At 36.4% G+C, this 20,794-nt stretch overlaps 1 protein-coding gene and 1 pseudogene across 5 annotated transcripts in view; one reads left to right on the top strand and one right to left on the bottom strand.

Annotated features, from left to right (window-relative positions):
* The window catches only part of ALG13 (ALG13, UDP-N-acetylglucosaminyltransferase subunit), an 83,672-nt gene that overhangs the window by 28,724 nt on the left and 34,154 nt on the right, over nt 1–20,794 (top strand). For all 4 annotated transcript variants that reach the window (XM_011984486.1, XM_011984484.1, XM_011984485.1 and 1 more), the window contains exons 6-19: nt 1,496–1,546; nt 2,307–2,353; nt 3,033–3,105; nt 10,502–10,583; nt 10,768–10,930; nt 12,131–12,206; nt 13,163–13,271; nt 14,374–14,438; nt 15,381–15,481; nt 16,509–16,636; nt 18,074–18,320; nt 18,596–18,709; nt 18,875–19,031; nt 19,438–19,558. In XM_011984486.1, the coding sequence (XP_011839876.1) occupies nt 1,496–1,546; nt 2,307–2,353; nt 3,033–3,105; nt 10,502–10,583; nt 10,768–10,930; nt 12,131–12,206; nt 13,163–13,271; nt 14,374–14,438; nt 15,381–15,481; nt 16,509–16,636; nt 18,074–18,320; nt 18,596–18,709; nt 18,875–19,031; nt 19,438–19,558 (1,534 nt within the window). The remainder of the gene's footprint in view (nt 1–1,495; nt 1,547–2,306; nt 2,354–3,032; nt 3,106–10,501; nt 10,584–10,767; nt 10,931–12,130; nt 12,207–13,162; nt 13,272–14,373; nt 14,439–15,380; nt 15,482–16,508; nt 16,637–18,073; nt 18,321–18,595; nt 18,710–18,874; nt 19,032–19,437; nt 19,559–20,794) is intronic.
* LOC105542807 lies at nt 8,248–10,017 on the bottom strand (annotated as a pseudogene). The gene has a single exon (XR_001006527.1). The product of XR_001006527.1 is annotated as a protein DEK pseudogene (transcript).

The raw sequence follows: 20,794 nt of genomic DNA, 5'->3' as shown, positions 1-20,794 counted from the left end.
TGTGTTTTTAGTAGCAATGGGATTTTTGCCATGTTGCCCAGACTGGTCTCAGACTCCTGGGCTCAAGTGATCTGCCCGTCTTGGCCTCCCAAAGTGCTGAGACTACAAGTGTGAGCCACTGCGCTCAGTGGAGATTTCTGCATTTTTAACAAACTCTGAAGTAATGTTTGCTATTGGTTTGTGGACAACATTTTGAGTAACAAAGATGTGTGTAAAATTTTAAAACTACATAAATGAATTTCAATTCAATACTGAGTGATAGAAACCAAATCCCCTGCAAAGTTTATACTGTTTGATTTCCCTTATATAAAACTTTAGAAGAAATACAAGCCAATCTATAGTGACAGAAAGCAGATCAGTGGTTATATGTGAGTTATAGAGGGGCACAAGGATACTTATGGAAGTGATATATTCACTATCTCAATTGTGATGATGATTTCATGGGTGTATACATAAGTCAAAATTTGTACTATTTAAGTTGGGCAGTTTATTTTATGTCATTTATTTATTTATTTATTTACTTATTTATTTGAGACGGAGTCTTGCTCTGTCGCCCAGGCTGGAGTGCAGTGGCATGATTTTGGCTCACTGTTAGCTCTGCCTCCTGGGTTCATGCCATTCTCCTGCCTCAGCCTCCCAAGTAGCTGGGACTACAGGTGCCCGCCACCATGCCCGGCTAATTTTTTTTGTATTTTTAGTAGAGATGGGGTTTCACTGTATTAGCCAGGATGGTCTTGATCTCCTGACCTCATGATCTGCCCACTTTGGCCTCCCAAAGTGCTGGAATTACGGGCATGAGCCACCGTACCCGGCCTGTGTGTCATTTATATCTCAAAACTTTTTAAAAGGAAAATTTAAATGATTTTTTAAAAGTCTAATGATATGTATCCATGGAACTAGAAATAAATCTATTACAGTCCTGAGTTTAATTTCATTTTTAGTGAGACATATTTTACATACAATAAAACTCATCATTTTAAGTTTACCATTTTTAGTTTTGGCGATAATATGCAATCATGGAACTGCCACTACAGTCAAGATATAGAATGTTTCCATCACCCCTAAAAAGTTCCCTTGTCCCATGGTCTTTTTAGAAACTAATGAAATTCTCTTTAAAGTTCCTCAGTTTAATTTTGTAAATGCATGTCTTGTGAAATTTGAAATCCTTAGAAATACTGGTCTTGCTTGATTTATGAAAATTGTCATTACTTAAATTGGCGTTTCAAATGAAACTCAAAAGCATACCATTTGATGAAATGCACTGGTATGTGGATATGCCAGGACCAATTCCTAAGATACTTTTATACTCCAGTTTTTCTCCACTCATGACTTTTGTGTATGTGCAAATCTTCTTGAGGTGCTGTGCAAAGTAGAAACTTACTACCATAATTGTTGAGCTGAGCAAAAAACCCATTGCAGGATAATATTGTAGAATATAATCAGATTTCAGTAATGCTGTGTATTTGGTTAAGTCGAGTTTGTTTTATTTTTGAAGTATGTGGAGGGATCTTTTGAGAAATACCTGGAACGGTTGGGAGATCCCAAGGTAAGATCAAATATGGGGGTTTAATCTTTTCAGAGTTATTTGGAATAGTAATGTAAATTTATTCATTCAGCTGTATTATTTTAGCCAGACCCCAACTATTTTATTAGTAGTCAACTGTGTTGAATCCAATAGTTCTTGCATAAGTTTAGAGGCTGAAAATTGACCTATTGGTTTGTGTCGAATATTGATAATTGTGTGTTAAGAATCCCATCAACCATAGACTAGCAAAAGAGTATATACTACTTGGAAACAGGAGAAGCTTAAGCCTTTTCACTTTAATGGAGGAGGAGGGTGGTAATGAATTTTACCAAGAGGTCATTATTTTGTTATTAAACAATTCCCCTGATTTGTAGTTTTCTTCCTTTTATGTGGGAGTAAAATTCATAAATTCATACTTTATTTAGAAATAATTTTTATATGATAAAGTTAATTCCATGGTTCTGAACTTAAAAAACACATTTACTAAATCCCTACTGCCTTTTTATTATACTAGTTCCATCTTTATTGTGTTTTTAAAATCTCTCCTATTAACTGTCCTTGTTACTTAATGGCTAAGTAGGGCTTTAGATCCTTTTTTCAGGATAAGTTTATGTTAATAAGTAGCTATCACAGTATTCCAAGCCTTAAAACAGGTTATAGTGTGTTCTACAAATTCTTCATCTAAAATAGTGCTAAGCAGCTAAAAATTTGTTGAACTTGAAAAAACTACCTCCTAGCTACAGAATGTTTTTTTAAAACTCTATACACTATTTATGTTTAGGAAAGTGCTGGCCAGCTGGAAATAAGAGCTCTTTCTCTAATTTATAAGTAAGTTATATCCTCTTTTCTTTGAGAGTGGGTGTTTGCATGCGTGTGTGTATAAGATCTCAATTAACGGTCTCTTCGGGATTGGGGAAATTTGAGATTTGATGTGTTGATATCTAGAATGAAGAAAGCTAAGAGAGAGTGTTAAAATATTTTAAATGGTTGAAAAGTCAAAAGAAGAATGTTTCATGGGATGGAAAAATTATATAAAATTCAGATTTCAGTGTCTATAAAGCTTTGTTGGAACACAGTCATGCTCATTCACTTATGCATTGTCTGTGCTGCTTTCATGCTACCAAAGCAAAGTTGAATAAACCATATAGTCTGCAAAAGCTGAAATGCCTATTTTCTAGCCTTTTGCCAAAAAATAAAGGAGAGCACCAACCCCCAACTCACAGCCATACATACAATTAATAATTCATTGTCTTTACCCCTTCTCCTCCCAAATTAAGATACATTAAAAAAAAAATCCATAGGACTTTAGGGGCAATTAGCCGTCTACTTTGAATTAACGTCATTTAGCCCTTTTGGATTATTTTAAAGCCAAACATTAAACCGGATATTTATATTGCTTTATATGAATAAGATAGGCAATTTAAAAGCAGAAATAGTTGTTTCTGTAACTATCTTTTACATATGCCAAATTATGTCTTCCCACTTAACCTTTGTTTTCCCCATGTAGTCGGGATTTCATTCTTTATCGCTTTCCTGGAAAACCTCCAACTTATGTCACAGATAATGGCTATGAAGACAAGGTAAGAAGATGAGTGAATGTTGACTTATATAAAAGAAGTTGAATGATGCTTCTGGCTTGCCTGGATATTAAATCATTTTTTTAACCTAATTAATGAAAAGCATAGTCTGAATGACAGGTTTCTCTGTTACTAGCATTTTCCTCTCTAGTCAGTAAATCTCAGTGTTGTTAGCCCTCTAAACAGATCTGATTGTCATTTCTCTGTGATAGGAAAAAACCCACCCCAAACCCTAAATGACTTCTCAGTGACTAAAAAGGATAAGGTTCAAACTTTGAAGCTAGGCATTCAGCATCCTGAAAGGTCCCAAAGCAGCTTTATTTTCTTCCATCCTTATTATGCCATGCTTCCAGGTATTCTGCCTTTCATACTTTGTGTCTTTGTGTTTGAAACTTTCCCAATGCCCCTGGAGTCATTTTCTCACTTTGTTCTCCCCTAGCAGCTCCCAAGTAATTGTAGTATTTATTATATTGTGTTTGTCTTCATATGTATTTCTTTCATTATCTGAAAGTTTCTTGAGGGAAGTGACAGTGTCTACTACTGCCTGGTAAAGTACTTGATTGTTAGTTGAGAATACTCAGCAGATAAATTGTTTTTCAGCATACAGTTTCTCCTCCAAAAAGTTTATAAAAGAAAAACCTTTATCCTGATTATTTTATTAGTGAAATATAGACTACATAGTGTTTGAGTTTTATATGTCTTATTTCACAACATGGAACACAATTTAGACAAAATTTTAATGATGGCAAGACAAGACTAGAGACCAGGAGAACTGTTAGGATGCTGTTATGGTAATTGAGGGGGAATATCTGAGCTAAGGAGAAGTAGCATTAGGAATAAAGAAGACTGAGTAGGAGATAACTTAGAAGATAAGTACGAATGAGGTACATTAATTATCTCTTTTCTGAGCTTTGGGGACACCAAAATGAATACAGTGAAATCCTTGCCCTCCAAGAGCTTAAGGGGCAATGAAGACAGAACTGCAAAGGGTTAATTACAGCAACGTGGTAAGTTTTATAATAATAAAAACTGTGCTAAAAGCACAAAGGAAAAACCCCTTCTTTCTGCTTGAGGGAGTTTAGAAAGCTTCATGGTGGTAGTGACATTTAAGTGGAATATAAAAGAGTCCGTCAAATATGAAGAGCAGTGTATTCAGAGGAAACACTATATACAGAGGCATAGAAGCAAGAGACCCTTTGGCACTTAAGTAGTTGGATGTGAGGAGGGTGATGCTGGAAAGATAGGCTACAGTTACATAGTAAGAGGTAGAGCAAGCCATGCCAAATAATTTGTCTTTTCATTGTACAGAATAGTCATTTGAAACTTTTTCCCAACATTTTATTATGATGTTCAAACATACAGAAAAGTTAACAGAATTTTACGGTGAGCATCCATATACTTACCCACCACCTAGAATCTGCTGTTAACATCTTAGTATTCTTATAACATATCTATTCCTCGATCCATTCATCTGTCCATCTTTCTTTTTTGATGTATTTTAAAGTAAATTTCAGACACCAGCACACTTGATCCGAAACACTAATGGAAAGTTTTTAGGCAAAGGTGTGACATAATCTGAATTGTTTGAGGAAGAGGAGTGTTAGCTTTTGTATCTAAGCAGTTGTACATAGCATTGCTTGAGATGAAATTTGGATCTTTACCAGGGATCTTTAAACTTCCAGTTCAGTTTTTCCCCAACATTGTATTCTGAAATTTTTCATACAGAGAGAAGTTTGAAGACTCATGTAGTAAACATTCATGTACCCACCACTTAGTTCCTGCAGTTATACAGTTCCATTTTAAATGTCTTGCGTATCTTACAGAGAGATTATTTAGCTAATTTAGGGGGAACATTACCCATTGGGAACCATGAGAATACAAAAATGTCAGACTTTTTGAGTGTGTACAACCTACAAATATCCATACATGTATACAGAGCTAATGCTTACCAGCACTTGGGTATTTGCATGTACAGGATAGTACATATATATGTCTGATTTGGGAATTTATAGAGTGGGGGTGTGTGTTTATATTGAAAAACCAGGCGCTTTGATTCTGTGATGCTTTTCTTTCCCTAAAACTTTGTTGCTTTATCTCAGTTCACCCTCCTAAGATTGGCATCAGGACCGAGTTTTTAAAAATGAGGCCGGGTGTGGTGGCTCATGCCTGTAATCCCAGCACTTTGGGAGGTCGAGGCAGGTGGATCACTTGAGGTCAGGAGTTTGAGACCAGCCCGGCCAATATGGTGAAACCCCGTATCTACTAAAAATACCCAAATTAGCTGGGTGTGGTGGTGCATGCCTGTAATTCCAGCTACTCGGGAGGCTGAGGTAGAAGAATCGCTTGAGCCCAGGAGGCGGAGGTTGTGTGAGCCGAGATTTCACCACTGCACTCCAGCCTGGGCGACAGAGCAAGACTCCATCTCAAAAATAAATAAATAAAAATGACTTTATTATAGGCGTGACCATTATTAACGAACCTTCTAAAAATATTTTAGAACAAACTTTCATAGAAATAAATGTCTAATATTCACTTCGGTATCTTTCACCTTCTGTGTTGACTTAATTCTGCATTCTACATAGTTATCTTCAGTTTCTTAAGTGTATTCAGCTGAAATCGAGCCATCTTCACTCAGCTCATTTGCTCTATCTAAATAGAAGTACATACTTACATTAAAAACAAAATAAAATTAAGTCTGGAAACGTAGAATAAGAAAGTCCCCACTCATCCTCTTCAATCTTATGCACTTCGAAGTAACAAGTATTGGTTCTCATGCACTTCAAAGTAACAAACTATTAAGTATTGGTGAGTATCTTTCTGTATCATTTTCTTTGTATTTGTCTTTTAAATGTAAATGGGCTCATATTTAACATTGTTACTTGTTCTTTTTAAATATCCTTCTTAGTAATATAGATCTATCCCATTTTTTCACTAGTTTACTGCCATTAATTACATCCCATCTGCCCACTCCCAAACAAATCACCCACAAGTATGTATGAATTATTATTTCATGTTGGGATACCATGAGAAACATAAAAGCCATCATGCCTTGTTTTGCCTCTTCCAGTCAAAATGGAAATTCTTGCTACTTTAATAGAGAAATTATATAGTTGCCTGTCTTCTTTTTATAAGAACTGCTTGTTCATCAGTCTGGTTAACTGAATTCCTTTATTCCTTAACAGCTACCTCTAGTTATTAATACTTTTTAGAGTTCCCAGTTCTTGTAGCCCAAAGTACAAAGGGTTTCTCTGCTCACAATCTGCTCACTGTTCTTATGGGTTAATAAACTCTTAAATGCAGATACCCCTTGTGGTAGGAGAAACTTATAACTTAAACTTTACTGTGAGTTACTTTAGCTTGACATTTGACTTCAGTACTTTGAAATGGATTATTACTGAAATAGAATTGTGATTTCCAAAAAGATGAGTGAAGAATAATAGACCTGGGATCAAATAACTGGATTATTGGGAGAAGTTAGCCCAGGGAAGAGTAGGAAGATAGAAAAAAAGAATGCTTAGGATAATTTTTTTTTCTGCCAAGGAGGCTTGGTGGCAACATCTTTCCACAGATTGCAGAATCATTTTGAGTAACTCAGGTTGCTGATACCTTCAAAATGGAAGAACCTTAATCACTAGGGATTATATCCCTTATATAAGACAGATTTTTTTTTAAGAGATGGGGATCTCACTATGTTGCCTAGGCTGGAGTGCAGTGGCTATTCACAGGTGAGATCATAGCACGCTACAGCTTCAAACCCCTGGGCTCAAGTGACCCTCCTGCCGTAGTAGCTGAGACTATAGGCACACACCACCCCACCTGGCAAAGCCAGATTTTTTTAACAAAAATTCAGAAAGGTTTTGGAACAGTTATGTAAACAAATTTCATCACATGCAACATTTTGACTGACAAAATTTTGCTTAACAAGCATGGCCTTTGAATTGTTTTGGAAAAAAAAAAACCTCTAGGGATTCAAGGAATCAGCTCAGACGTTAAACTGTCATTTTTGTAGCCTGAGATGTGCCTTAATTCATTGAGGAAGTCTCTCTAGTAGTATTGGTGCTATATAGTGTATTGATATATTGCTATTCAGTTAAATGGATAACTTTTTTTAAAATTTAGATTAATTTTATTGACAAGGTTTATAAGAATGAATTAAATATTTAAAATCGAAGACGAATTATTAGGTCTCATTTAGTTGCTTATTTTGTTCACTTCTATTTACCTTTCCCTAGTGTCTGAGTAACTATCAAACAAGTCAAACCTGTGAAAATACCTGTTAACATTCAACATATTTATTTCTGTTCCATGATGCAAAGATATTTTTCAACCCTTAATTGGTACATCAAATGTGTCATTCTGTCATAAGCAGCATGTTTTAAAATTCAGATTTAATAAACTGATTTAAGACAGTAAATTTGAAAGACAAAATCGGTCTCATTCGGGAGTGGTCTATTATGTTGATCATCTAGAATCAACACTGATTAGCCAAACTTTAAAAGCCAGAGCCCCAACTGCAGAGAAACATCAAATTTCTTTAATGTAAAAGTATATTATTTTTGAGATACACTTTGTCAGAGATATCCACGATTGCTTGCACATTATATTCTGGCATTATAATCTGGTACTTTAATCGTAATCATGAAGGTGTCTAGGTTTCCGGTAAATATCAGCATTTTATATGGACAAAAGCAGTTAATAAAAATCGGTTCATTTACTATAAGCCAAATGTGCTTGTACTTAATCCCACCCTTTCCCAAAGTTTTTGAAGCTTTGATATGTTGATTTTTGGTCTGTCCTTAATATAAAACGTACTTACAGACACTTTTACAGAGTTAATACTAAAATTACAAATTGATGACACTTTCGAGACAAAGCAGGATAACTGTCTGTTCCTTCATGTTCCATCACTGAATTGACTTTCACTACTCCATCATACTGTCTGGCTGAACACTGACATTCCATAGTCTACACCTGTAAAGATACCTATCTACGTGAGTTTAAAAAGTGGTCTGCACAAAAGAAATTTAAAAACTTTGTATACAACAAATTGTTTTTTAAAAATACAAAAATAACATCTGTCACTTTTGTCATGCTGACAGTCTGACATATATACACATGCAGGAGAAAAGTTCCAATTCAGTCATCTGGACAACTGTAGCTTGTATATTTTTAATATGATGGACACACTGCCACTGAATTTTCACACTGACAGAGATGTGTATTCAAAATATTTCATATACTAAATACTGCAATCTCTGTGTGTATAAATCCCAGTCATAATAGTTTTTGTTCTACTTGATTAAAAGTGTGCCTTAAGCAAGCTAATATTAAGTGCACTAAAACCACAACAGTTCAAGAATCTATGACCTTATATAAAGAAACCCAAAATGTATAAAATACAACTATAAAAGCAAGGAACAGTTAATGCCATGTAAGATTTTAAACTAAAAATGGCATAGAAATTCAATTTAAAATAGCAAACTCAAATTCACATAAGACTCAAGATAAAAAGGTCAGCAGTAAGTTCTAACGTTGCTTAACAAGGATTTAGAAAAGGAAATACATTCTCTTTGCTGGTATAATGGTATAAATCAGATCTTCAAATCTGTGGGAACGAGTCATCTCTGTCCTCTATCTCAAGAAATTAGCTCTTTTACAGTTGTTTTTATGAAATATTTTCTTTCAGTTAAATCATAAATAGGATAATTTTCATAGACCTTTTTGCAAATCTGTTTCATTGTGACTTCTTCCAAGTTAGCACTGGCCAGTAATTTCTTTATTGTTTCCTTTAATTCTTCATCTGTAGGGGGTTTCTTCAACTTTTTAATTAAAGGTTCATCATCTGAACTATCCTCAGACTCGCTTTCTTTTTTGGAACTGTTTTGATTCTTCTTGGTGGTGCTGCTATCTGCTTTCTTAACATTGGCACTTTTCACAGATTTTTTACTTTTAGAAGTAGCTTTCTGTTTAGGTTTTTCTCTTTTGGCTGTCTTTTTTGGTGGCTCCTCTTCACTTTCTTTATCTTCATCATCTGAAGACTCTTCCTTGTTTTTCTTTTCATCTTCATCAGTATTAGATTCATCTGACAGAATTTCAGGACATTTGGTTCGCTTAGCCTTCCTTGCCATTCCAGAACTGTTCCGTTCGTTTTTACTGCCTTTGCTAGAAGTTTTTTCAGATTTTGGCTATGGTTTGCCAGAAGGCTTTGGATGTATTAAGAAATTCAAGATCCTCTTCACTAGTTCACTATTTACACCTGATCTCTCTAAATCAAGAACCTCACAGATGTTCTTTAGCATGGCATTTCTAAATTTTTTCAACATTTCTTCCTTCGTTTTATATTGGACACTTCCTTTTTCAAACGGAAAGCCACTGAACTGACCCACATTCTTCTTTAATGAGGACACAGTGCCTGGCCTGTTGTAAAGCAGTTTGTGTAGATTTCTAACTTCATCGGTTTTCTTCTTACATAGAAAAAAATGTATCCTCTCAATTTCACAAAGTTTCTGCCCCTTTCCTTGTGCAATTGTAAATGGCTCTCTCTGTAAGGAAGAGATTTGCATTGTCAACCTCTCTACTTTCTTCTTTTCCCTCTTGCCTTCCACGATGAGACTCTTTTCTTTTTCCTCCTCCTCCTGGTTGTCCTCGTCCTCTTCCTCCTCGCTCTCCTCTCTGGGACTGGGCATTTCGGGTTCTTTCTCGGATGCGGGCTGGGCGGGGGTTCCCTCTCCCTCCGCAGCAGGGGCCAAGGCGGACATGCTGTGAACCGTGGATCTCGGCCACCGCGGGCCTGGCACACGAGGGCACGAGGAGGTTCTGGGAGGTGGCGGCGGCCGACACCGAAGAGAAGGCGAGCGGGCTGTTTGGCGTGACGCTCGTGCCACGCGCTGGGCTCCCCAGAATCAACAAGATTTTCAAAATTGATAACTTTTAAAATAATTGAATAAAATCCCTTTCCTCCCTTAGTCTGAGTTTGGAGTGTTTGGGTATTTGACCTCATTTTTCCAGTCATTCTTAGAAGTTAGCTGGGTCTTTTGGCATCTGTTAGGCTTTCTGTTATGTTCAATAACTCAATTTCTAAGTGTCCCTTTTTTTTTTTTTTTTTTTTTAGCAAATTTGTAAATCAGGACTTGTTTGGCATATTAATGTGATTAAGGCTCACAGTGTAACCTTAGTAGTAATTTTAATCTTGGCATTTAAAAGTTACTGCCAAGAAAATCTTTATGAGGTACAGGTTGCGTTTCCTTATATTTAGATTTTAAAAATCACTTTTAAAAAAAGAAATTCAAATGGTTATCAGTTACTGACTACTGACTCAATTTCAAGTTAATTATCATCTTAATTTCATGGTTTTAAGATGTGTAACATTCACTTAATTGTTCTGTGTGTTTTTCTTTAGATTCTACTCTGCTATTCAAATAGTGGTCACTACGATTCTGTGTACTCAAAACAATTTCAGTCAAGTGCAGCTGTTTGTCAGGGTATGTGAAGGCTTTATAAATTTTGGGTGTGATTTCAGATGACTTGTTTTCACTGAGGGACCTACCATGAATAGCGCCTTTAAAACCTTGTTGGTACCTATTTACACGCAGGATTATGACTATTTTCACGTAGTTAATATAAATCTTATTTTGACAATTGGAATTTCGGCCATTTTTTCTTCAGCTGTATTGTATGAAATTCTCTATAAAGATGTGTTTGTTGTGGATGAAGAAGAGTTGAAAACTGCGATTAAATTGTTTCGAAGTGGTTCTAAGAAGAACAGAAATAATGCTGTGACTGGAAGTGAGGATGCCCATACTGATTACAAGAGTTCAAATCAGAATAGGTAATAAAGGGAAAGGGGATATTATAATAATTATGTTTCATACTTATGTGCATAGTCATTTGAAAGTGGAAGGGGCCTGGCAAGCTTATGAGTTAGGTTACATATTCACACATACACATATGTTAGGATATATATTTTTAATGGGGGGAGAGTTTTACCAAAGAGATGTATTGTGAGATGCCCAGACTTTGGGGGTTTTGTTCAGGTTCGTTTTGTATTGCTAGAAGAAAGTTCAGAACTAATTACATGGTTCTCAAACTTTAGTTGTATAAGAATTACAGTGCTTGTTAGAAAGGTAGGTTCCTACGCCTACTGTCACAAAATTTGAGGTCAGGATGGGACCACGAATCTGTTTTTTAAACAAGTGTGCCTAAGCATTCTGATGTAGGTAGGCTGTGGATCATACTTTGAGAAAATACTGATTCTAAAGTAGCACCAAGCTCATTTGGGACTGCCAGGAGTGGCAACCATGTATTAGGGTAAAGGTTGCTTCATTCGTCACTGATCACTTGTCTTAAGGACTTTAGGCTTACGGAAACTACAGTAGTCGGAAGGCAAGGTGTATTAGTTATGTTTTGCTGTGTAACACTGTTACTATAAAGTTGGCAGCTTAAAACAGCACACTTTTCTCACAATTTATGTGGATTAGGAATCTGGGCATGGCTTGGCTGGATCTTCTGCTGAGTGTCTCATAAGACTATAATGAGGTTGTTGGTCGGGACTGAGTTCTTAGCTGGAGCTTTGACTGGAGAAAGATCCACTTCCCCACTCATGGTTCTTGGCAGCATTCAGTTCCTTTGAACTATAGGACTGAGAGCTTCAAGTTTTTGCTGTCAGTTGGCCGGAAGTAATTACCTCACCTCTGCTACATTGTGGTGGTGAACATGGCTGCTTGCTTCCTTACAGGCGGCAGAGGAGAGAGAGAGAGAGACCAGTAAAATGAATGAGGCAGGGATCATAGGGATCACCCTAAGAGTGTGTTCTCACAGGAGTTGTAAAATACAGGAGGTAATCTGCTAAGTATATTGTAGCACATACTTATAAAAAGGAAGCGTAAATGCAAATGTTGGAATGAAAAAGCATTTGCCTTAGTTTTAGAACTGAGCTAATTTACCACTAGGTGGTGGTGTAGTCATTAGGCTTAAGATAAGTAAATTCTGCATTTATAAAAAGCTCTTTGCTCTAAATATTTTGAAATAGGATGGAAGAGTGGGGTGCCGGCTACAATGCTGAAAATATACCAGAGAGCTACAATAAAGGAACAGAAGAAACAAAGGTTTGATATTTTCTAAGGCAAAGAATTTTCATACTCATGACAAACTAGTTAAAGTCAGATAGTATATTCTAGTTATATGGGTTGAGGGAGGAGTTGGTCATTTTCCTTTGTGAAAGTCTTACCTATCTTTAAACTTAAAATGCATGCTTAATGTTCTTTGAATTCTTATTTTTACAGAATTTTAGATTTTTCAGAACAAACTGAACACTTCAGAAATTCCCGGAGCAATATGCTTTTAAGTTAAATATTACAAACCCAATATTTAGTTTGTAATCAGTCTTGTGACACTAAGGTTTTTTTCATTAAGGAATACAATGCCTATCTTTATTTTCTTCAAACTAGGTGATAATCATGGTTTAAAGTTAGAGAAACAGGAGAAATTTCACCATCCATATAGGACTAAAATCAAATAGGCCTTCAGTTTGAGGCTAGCTAAATAAGTCAAATACTATTATAGCAATCTCTGTGTGTACCTGAGGTGCTTGTAATTTTGGAATAGTATTGAATATAGTGAAATTCTAGGAAAGCAGAAGAAAAATGGTAGTTCCTTTGGAAATTTTAACAGGATTTGACCAAAATGAAGTAAGCTTCAGATATTTCCAGGTATTGTAGAGTACAGAAATACTTGCACCTCCATGTCTATATCATAACACTTCCTGAATAGCTCTGAATTTTTAATCCTGGTTTGTGTTGCATTGGTTTATATGGGATGTGTCCTGAGTCATTGCCTCATTTAGACATTATTTCCCTTCTGCCATCTAAAACCTTTTAGATTACTTGCATTTTGCTACTTTAGTCTCCTGATTTTTAAAATATATGGCAAAGTTTATTGTGCGATTTATTTCTTGTTTTAATAAAGAACAACTTTTTTTAAGAAGGAAGCAACTTAATTTTTCCTTCTTCATAGAAGGAAGACTAAGGATTGTGAGTTTCTAGCATGATTATTTTTGTTTTAGTCTCCAGAAAATCCATCAAAGATGCCCTTCCCCTATAAGGTGCTTAAAGCCCTGGATCCGGAAATCTATCGTAATGTAGAGTTTGATGTTTGGTTGGACAGCAGAAAAGGTAATGAAATATCAACAGAATACTTTTGAATCCTGACAACTTCAGGAGTATAATTTTGCAAATTATGGTGAACACCTCTTATAAGAAATACTGTTATAAAAAACAGCCTGATGCTTTTTATCTTTATATATGATTTAAATCCACAGGAGGGAACATAGCTTCAGATGTGGGAGGGATTTTTTAGAGTCTGATGTTTGCCTGGGACTTCAACTTTGCAAAGACTGTGTGGAGATAATTTTTAGATAGCTTTAAGAAACTTAGTGACTGAAAACAAGCTCATCTTAAATTCCAGGTGTTAAGACCACCTTCCTTGATAAATGAGTAGGTTAGGTCTGTGGGTCAAATCTGACACACCAGCAGTTTTTATGTGGTCTATGAGCTAAGAATGGTCTTTAATTCTTAAATGACAGAAAAAGTTAAAAGAATAATATATTGTGACACATGAAAATTATATAATTCAAATTTCAGCATTCATAACATTTTACAGCAGAGTTTGAGTAGTTCTGAGTCTACTCAAGACTCTCAGAATGTATGGCCCAAGAAACTGAAAATACTTATTATCTGGCTCTTTACAGAAAAAGTTTACCAACCTTTGAAAACAGGTCATTGTTTCTCTCCTTATAACTAAAGTGATCAACCTAGGCCTTAAAGTTTTGCCTTCAAGATAAGCCTTTAGTATTTCACATTCAACTGCTTGAACCCTGGTAAACTTAGCTGTAGTTAACAATCTAGAATGAGGTTAAGACCTTGGGAAACACAGTAAGTTGTTAAAAAATATATAGGTTGATTTGAAGAAGCTGAATAGTGTTGCTTTCAAATTGTACCTCATTAGTGTTTGACTATCTCTGATTAGAAACTCCCAATTTCCACGTATTTGTTTTTTAAAGCACAAAATTATTCTGGCAGATCTCTTTAAATTAACTGCAGAAATAACTCATCCAGAATGATAGGATGGCCCTTTGGCACTTTACCCCTATTTTCACTTATAGTGGTAGCATTGTCAACGGCACTACGGTAACATGGTAAAAGTAAATGAGGAAATTAAATGATATAGGAAAGGAACCAGTTTAGTTGAGCTTGAATCTTCATTTTCTTTTAATAGAACTTCAAAAATCTGATTACATGGAGTATGCTGGGAGACAGTACTATTTGGGAGACAAGTGTCAGGTTAGTTCCTTCTTCAAGAATCAGTAGTTTGTTTAAGAATGTGCTTGTAGTCATAATATGAGTTGAGCAAGACTTATTTACAAAGTACTAGAAACTTTTTTTATTTTTATTTTTAAAGAGATCGGGTCTAGCTCTGTTGCTTAGGCTGGAGTGTAGTGGTATGATCATGGCTCACTGCAGCCTCGAACTCCTGGGCTCAAGTGATCCTCCTTCCTCAGCCTCTCTAGTGGCTGGGACTACAGGCACATACCACCATGCCTGGCTAAGTTTTTTAATTTTTCTTTTCTTTTCTTTTTTTTTTTTTTTTTGAGACGGAGTCTTGCTCTGTCTCCCAGGCCCTGGAATGCAGTGGCACGATCTTGGCTCACTGCAAGCTCCGCCTCCCGGATTCACGCCTCAGCCTCCCAAGTAGCTGGGACTATAGGCGCCTGCCATCATGCCTGACAAATTTTTTGTATTTTTAGTAGAGATGGGGTTCCACCATGTTAGTCAGGATGGTCTTGTTCTCCTGACCTCGTGATCCACCCATCTTGGCCTCCCAAAGGGCTGGGATTACAGGCATGAGCCACCGTACCTGGCCTATTTTTATTTTCTTTTATAGAAAGAGGGTCTTACTGTGTTGCCCAGGCTGGTCTCATTCCTGGCCTCAAGCAATCCTCCCACCTTGGCCTCTCAATGTTGGGATTACAGGCATGAGCCACCACACCCAGCCAAAAAGAAAAAAATGTTTATTTAATGTCTGTGTTAAATTTTAATTACAAATTTAGTGATTAGATGTAAGGTTCTTTCAGCATGTGCTGCCTCCTTTGATCCAGACTGGCAGTGTTGATGTGAATTACTTTAAAAAGTAGACACTGAACTCCATTTGGGGAAAAGTGGTATTTTGTTTGGCGGTAGCCGTGTCTGTCACTAGTTTTGAGACTAGATGTATTCTCTTTTCAGGTTTGCTTGGAATCAGATGGAAGATATTATAATGCTCATATCCAGGAAGTTGGAAATGAGAACAATTCAGTAACAGTCTTCATTGAAGAATTGGCAGAAAAGTAGGAATATGATAATTTGTTGAATTACTGAAATCTTTGATTCTTGGTTCCATTTTGTAATATTAAATTGAGAATTACCAGGATGCTAGTAAGAGAACCAGAATTGTATCTAGTGTTGGCCTAGGATGACTTACCTTGAATTATAAAAGCATGTGCTGAAGTATGAAATCTCAATATAGGTATTAGATATGTATAAAAGTTTTCAAATCTTAGACACTAACCTAGTTATTAGAAATATTAAGTACAACGGAATTCTGATACAAAACTGTTCACAGTAATTGCAAAGTTGGATTACTGAGCCTCTGCCAGTATGAAGATAAACTAATCTAGTCTTTCTCAAACTTTACCATGCACCAGAATTACCTGGAGGGCTTGTGAAAACACAAGATTAGTGAGCCCAGTCATTAAAGTTTCTGATTCAGTAAGTCTGAGGTGGGGCCCAAGAATTTTAATTTTGAACAAGTTTCCAGGTGATGGTAATGCTGCTGGTCCACTTTGAGAACCATTAAGTGAGGTTATGCTGCCCTAACAACCAAAACATTTCAGCAGCTTAAAACAGTAAGGTCCTTTCTCCTTCATTTAGCATGTCCGTAGTGGGTCAGAAAATGGGATCTGGTTCAACAGAGATCCTGTTTTAACACGTGCATCCATGATTATGGGGAATAAAATGAGAACAAACCACTTGTCTGAATCTTAAAATGTCTCATACTTTATTAAGCAGAGTGGTTTACATTCCCAAGCCTCATGTTAATGGGGTGGGGAGATTTAATCCTCCAAGGAGGTGCAGCAAATATTTGTGAATTAATATGGTCTACCAGTCTTTCTTCTGAAATGTGATCGGTACTAGAAACAGCAGTGAAATTGCACAAACTACTCTTAGGTTTTCTAAATTAATAACAAACAAGGAAACTGGTGTCAACCAGGTTTTAATAGAATACACTTGAAATATAAGGGGTGGGCTACGTGTATTGAATGAGACTTAAGTCTGTGTTGCAGTATCTTCATGGTGATACCTTTAACTGTTAAGGCATGTTGTTCCACTGGCTAACTTAAAACCAGTTACCCAAGTGATGCCTGTTCCTGCCTGGAATGCTATGCCCAGTCGGAAAGGAAGAGGTTATCAGAAAATGCCTGGGGGATATGTCCCAGAAATAGGTTTGTATGCTAAAGGTTGTTATTTTATTTTCCCCTTCATGTACCTGCTTTTACTTACCTACATTGTACTATTTTTTAAAGATATGTCATATGTCTTGTTGTAGGGTAGGGTTTCTCAACTTTAGCACTACTGATAATGGAATGGATACTACTTCATTGTCGGGATGCTGTCCTGTGCATTGTAGGGTGCTTCATAGCATCCCTGGCTTCTATCCACTAGAAACAAAAATGTTTTCAGACATTGCCAAATATTTCCTAGAGGAGGGAGAGGCAAAATTGTCCCTGGTTGAGAACCATGGTTCTTAAGGGACTTTGTATAAACTTGAGCACTCATATTTGAGGGCTAAAAAGAAAAAAATGATATTGTGGAGATGAGGAGTAGAATGATGGTTACCAGAGGCTCAGAAGGGTACTGGGGGTGGGGGATAAAGAGGAATTAGTTAATGGGTACAAAACTAGGTAGTAGGATCAAGATGTAGTATTTGGTAGCATTATAGGGTGACTATAGTTAACAAACTGCATATTTCAAAACAACTAGAGGACTGGATTTGGAATGTTCCCAACATAAAGAAATGGTAAATGTTTGAGGTGATAGATATTCCAGTTACCTTGATTTAATCATTATACATTGTATGCTTGTATCAAAATACTGCATGTACCCCATAAATACATACTGTTCTACACTATAAAAATTAATTTTAAAAACTTAAGCTGACATGGATCTTAACCTGAGGGGGAAAAATATTTCTTAGAGAACTAGGAAAACACCTCATAGAAGCAGCCGGGGATATTAACAGGCATAATTTATTAGAGAATGGTAATGTATGTGATTGGATGACTCAGTGTTTTGGGGGCTTTTTGTTTGTTTGTTTTGTTTTTCTTGAGACAATCTCACTCTGTCGCCCAGACTGGAGTGCAGTTGCGCAATCTTGGCTCATTGCAATCTCCACCTTCCGGGCTCAAGCAATTCTCCTGCCTCAGACTTCTGGGTAGCTGCGATTACAGGCACACACTACCACGCCTGGCTAATTTTTGCATTTTCAGTAGAGACGGGGTTTCACCATGTTGACTAGGCTGTCCTTGAACTCCTGACCTCAGGTGATCCACCCACCTCGGCTTTCCAAAGTGCTGGGATTACAGGCCTGAGCCACCGTGCCTGGCCATGGATGACTCAGTGTTTTGATGACCTATACTAACCTCCCCATACTAGGGATAGTGCCGAGATATACCTGTTGATACAGAAATTACCTGCTGGTTTTGTCCTTCCAAATAAAAGATTAGTATATCCTTCAAAAACACAAAAATTCCCTCCCTATGTTTATTTGGTTTGTTCCTAGGGGAAACATTGGAAAGTTTAAGGCAGTGTGGTGGTGACAGTACACTGGGCCTTTTGCTTTGATTATGAGCTTATTTGCTACTTCTTTGTTTGCCTGAAAGTTATATCAGAGATGGACATAAAGCAACAGAAGAAGATGTTCAAGAAAATTCGAGGAAAAGAAGTTTACATGACTATGGCTTATGGCAAGGGAGAACCCCTCCTCCCACCCAGGCTACAACACAGTATGCATTATGGGCATGATCCTCCAATGCACTACTCACAGACAGCTGGCAATGTTATGTCTAATGAACATTTTCATCCTCAACATCCATCTCCGAGACAAGGTCGGGGATATGGGATGCCCAGGTAAGACATTGACAGATTTGTATTTTCATGGTCTAGGGAAATATGAAGCAGTTGAAGAGATCCAAGAAGATAGAATGCCATCAAGATGAGGGTCTGTGTGACATACAGACTGTATTTCATTAATAATAGATAGGCCTAATGCCAATATTGCAGAGAGCAGAGCTCTTTCTAGTTGAATGTTTTTAGAAAGACAGATAGTTCTATTTAACTACGGAGACTGACTACTTAGATATTGGTGAATAGAGAGTTTTATTTTTCTTTCTCTTTATTCTTAGGAATTCATCTCGGTTTATAAACAGGCACAACATGCCGGGCCCTAAAGTTGATTTTTACCCAGGCCCAGGTAAAAGGTGCTGCCAGAGCTATGATAACTTCTCTTATAGATCTCGGTGAGTATTGTGTTGAAAGTCAGAGAAAATGGGTAAGTCTGAGTTCATTGCTGAACATTAGTGTTTTAAAAAGTGTCAACTTTGAGATATTTGAACTATTATTTAGAAGTTAGGAACAAGTTATATTTCATCATTTTTACTTTTTTATTCTTTGAACCACTTAAGTTCATTTAGACGTAGTCACCGCCAGATGAGTTGTATGAACAAGGAGTCCCAGTATGGATTTGCCCCAGGGAATGGACAGATGCCCAGGGGCTTAGAAGAAACTATTACTTTTTATGAAGTTGAAGAAGGGGATGAGACTGCTTATCCAGCTTTACCTGTGAGTGGATCAGTGCTTTACTCAAAAAGCTGTTTACTTTTTTCATTTATTTTTTTGAAGTAAAGGCAATGTGGATAAATTTTAGATTTTGTACAAATAACCAAACAAAGCCTTTTCTGAAAATTGAAAATGAGAAAAGAGACATTTTCTCCTAGCTGTTCCTAGAAAAGGGAATAGAGGTAGAGTTAATCTTGCCTATAGAGTATGTGTTAATATTTTCTGTTTTCTTGATTGTGACTTCATTTTTTTTGTATTCTAAACTGCATGGAAAACAGTTACAGAATTCTCTTACAACAGAAGTTCACATTGTTAGGCTAGTTTTTAAACTGCCTTTTAAAACGTCCCTGTAGCTTTTTTTTCCTGACTATATAGTGAGAATTGAAGTATATGTGTCTCTTTGATACAGAATCATGGAGGTCCCTCTACAATGGTTCCTGCTACTTCAGGATACTGTGTTGGAAGGCGGGGACATAGCTCAGGCAAACAGACTTTGAATTTAGAGGAGGGCAATGGCCAGAGTGAAAATGGTGAGTCAATTACAGTTAAATATTTTTTAAAAGATTCTTGTGGCATTGGCACATCAGGACGGTGAAGTAGACCAATTTGGTTTTGGGGTCTCTCTCTGTTCCGCTAGCTTAGTTTTGAAAGATTTATATAAGTTCTTAATGCTTGCTGGGTTTTTGAATATGTCCTGGTATTTCTCAGAAGAATAGATTTCTATTTCAGTAGGCTGCTACATTGTTATAACTTGTTTTCAGCTCTCTGCATAGGTCTTTAGTGAGTTTTTGACTTGGTGTCAGATACCAGTATGGAAAACATCTGTTCGTTATTAGTAAGGCACTATTACTATACTATACAATATACAACTATACAGCTATACAACTACAATATACAACTATACAAATACACAACTATATAGTTGTCCTCATCATTTGTATATGTTAGGCTTTTCGTGTAACTGGCTGTTATTTTTTAAGACTGCTATGAAGTAACTTCTTTGCCCAAATAAGTCTATTTGATCTATAAACATTACTCTTTATTGAACCCTGTGTGATATCCACTCTACTAAGTCATTATATTCATAATATAGTCCTTCATGTGTTCTTCTGAGGAATGTGCTGTCCCTATTTTACATATGAGGAAATTGAGATTCAGAGGGTAAATGACATGGCCACAGTCATATCCTTGGTAAATGGCAGAGATATAATTTTTTATAACTGTTTTATTGAGATATAATTTACATATCATACAATTAAGCTATTTAAAGAATACAATTCAGTGGGTTTTTTATTTAGAGTTGCATACCATCAGCACAATTAATATTAGGACATTTTTATCACCACAGTAGTGAAATCCTGTGCCCATTAGGAGCCATTCCCGATTTGCCCCAACCCCCAGCTCTTGGCAACCGTCAGTCTGTTTTCTGTCTCTATGGATTTGCCTCTGCTGGACATTTTATATAATTGGAATCATATACACACACATACCCTTAACAGTTTTTATATTGACTCCTACCATGGAATGTGTTTATTTTTACCTTGTTCCTTTTAAAAGATACTGTAAATGCCTATTGAAACAATTGTGGAGCATTGAATGGCTTAAGGAGGTGTCAGGCATTCCCAATGACTTAACTTATGAATAAGTTTCTTATTTTCTTGTGGTACTTTTTTTTTCTGCTAGTATAGAAAAAAATAGATATTTTTAGGAATTTAATGAGTGAAAAAATCTAGCACAAGAATGATCTGTGAAAACTTTGTACATGT

Source organism: Mandrillus leucophaeus, unplaced genomic scaffold (genome assembly GCF_000951045.1).
Source record: "Mandrillus leucophaeus isolate KB7577 unplaced genomic scaffold, Mleu.le_1.0 Scaffold269, whole genome shotgun sequence".
In the NCBI taxonomy this organism is placed as follows: Eukaryota; Metazoa; Chordata; class Mammalia; order Primates; family Cercopithecidae; genus Mandrillus; species Mandrillus leucophaeus.
This window is presented reverse-complemented; position numbering and strand designations above follow the sequence as displayed.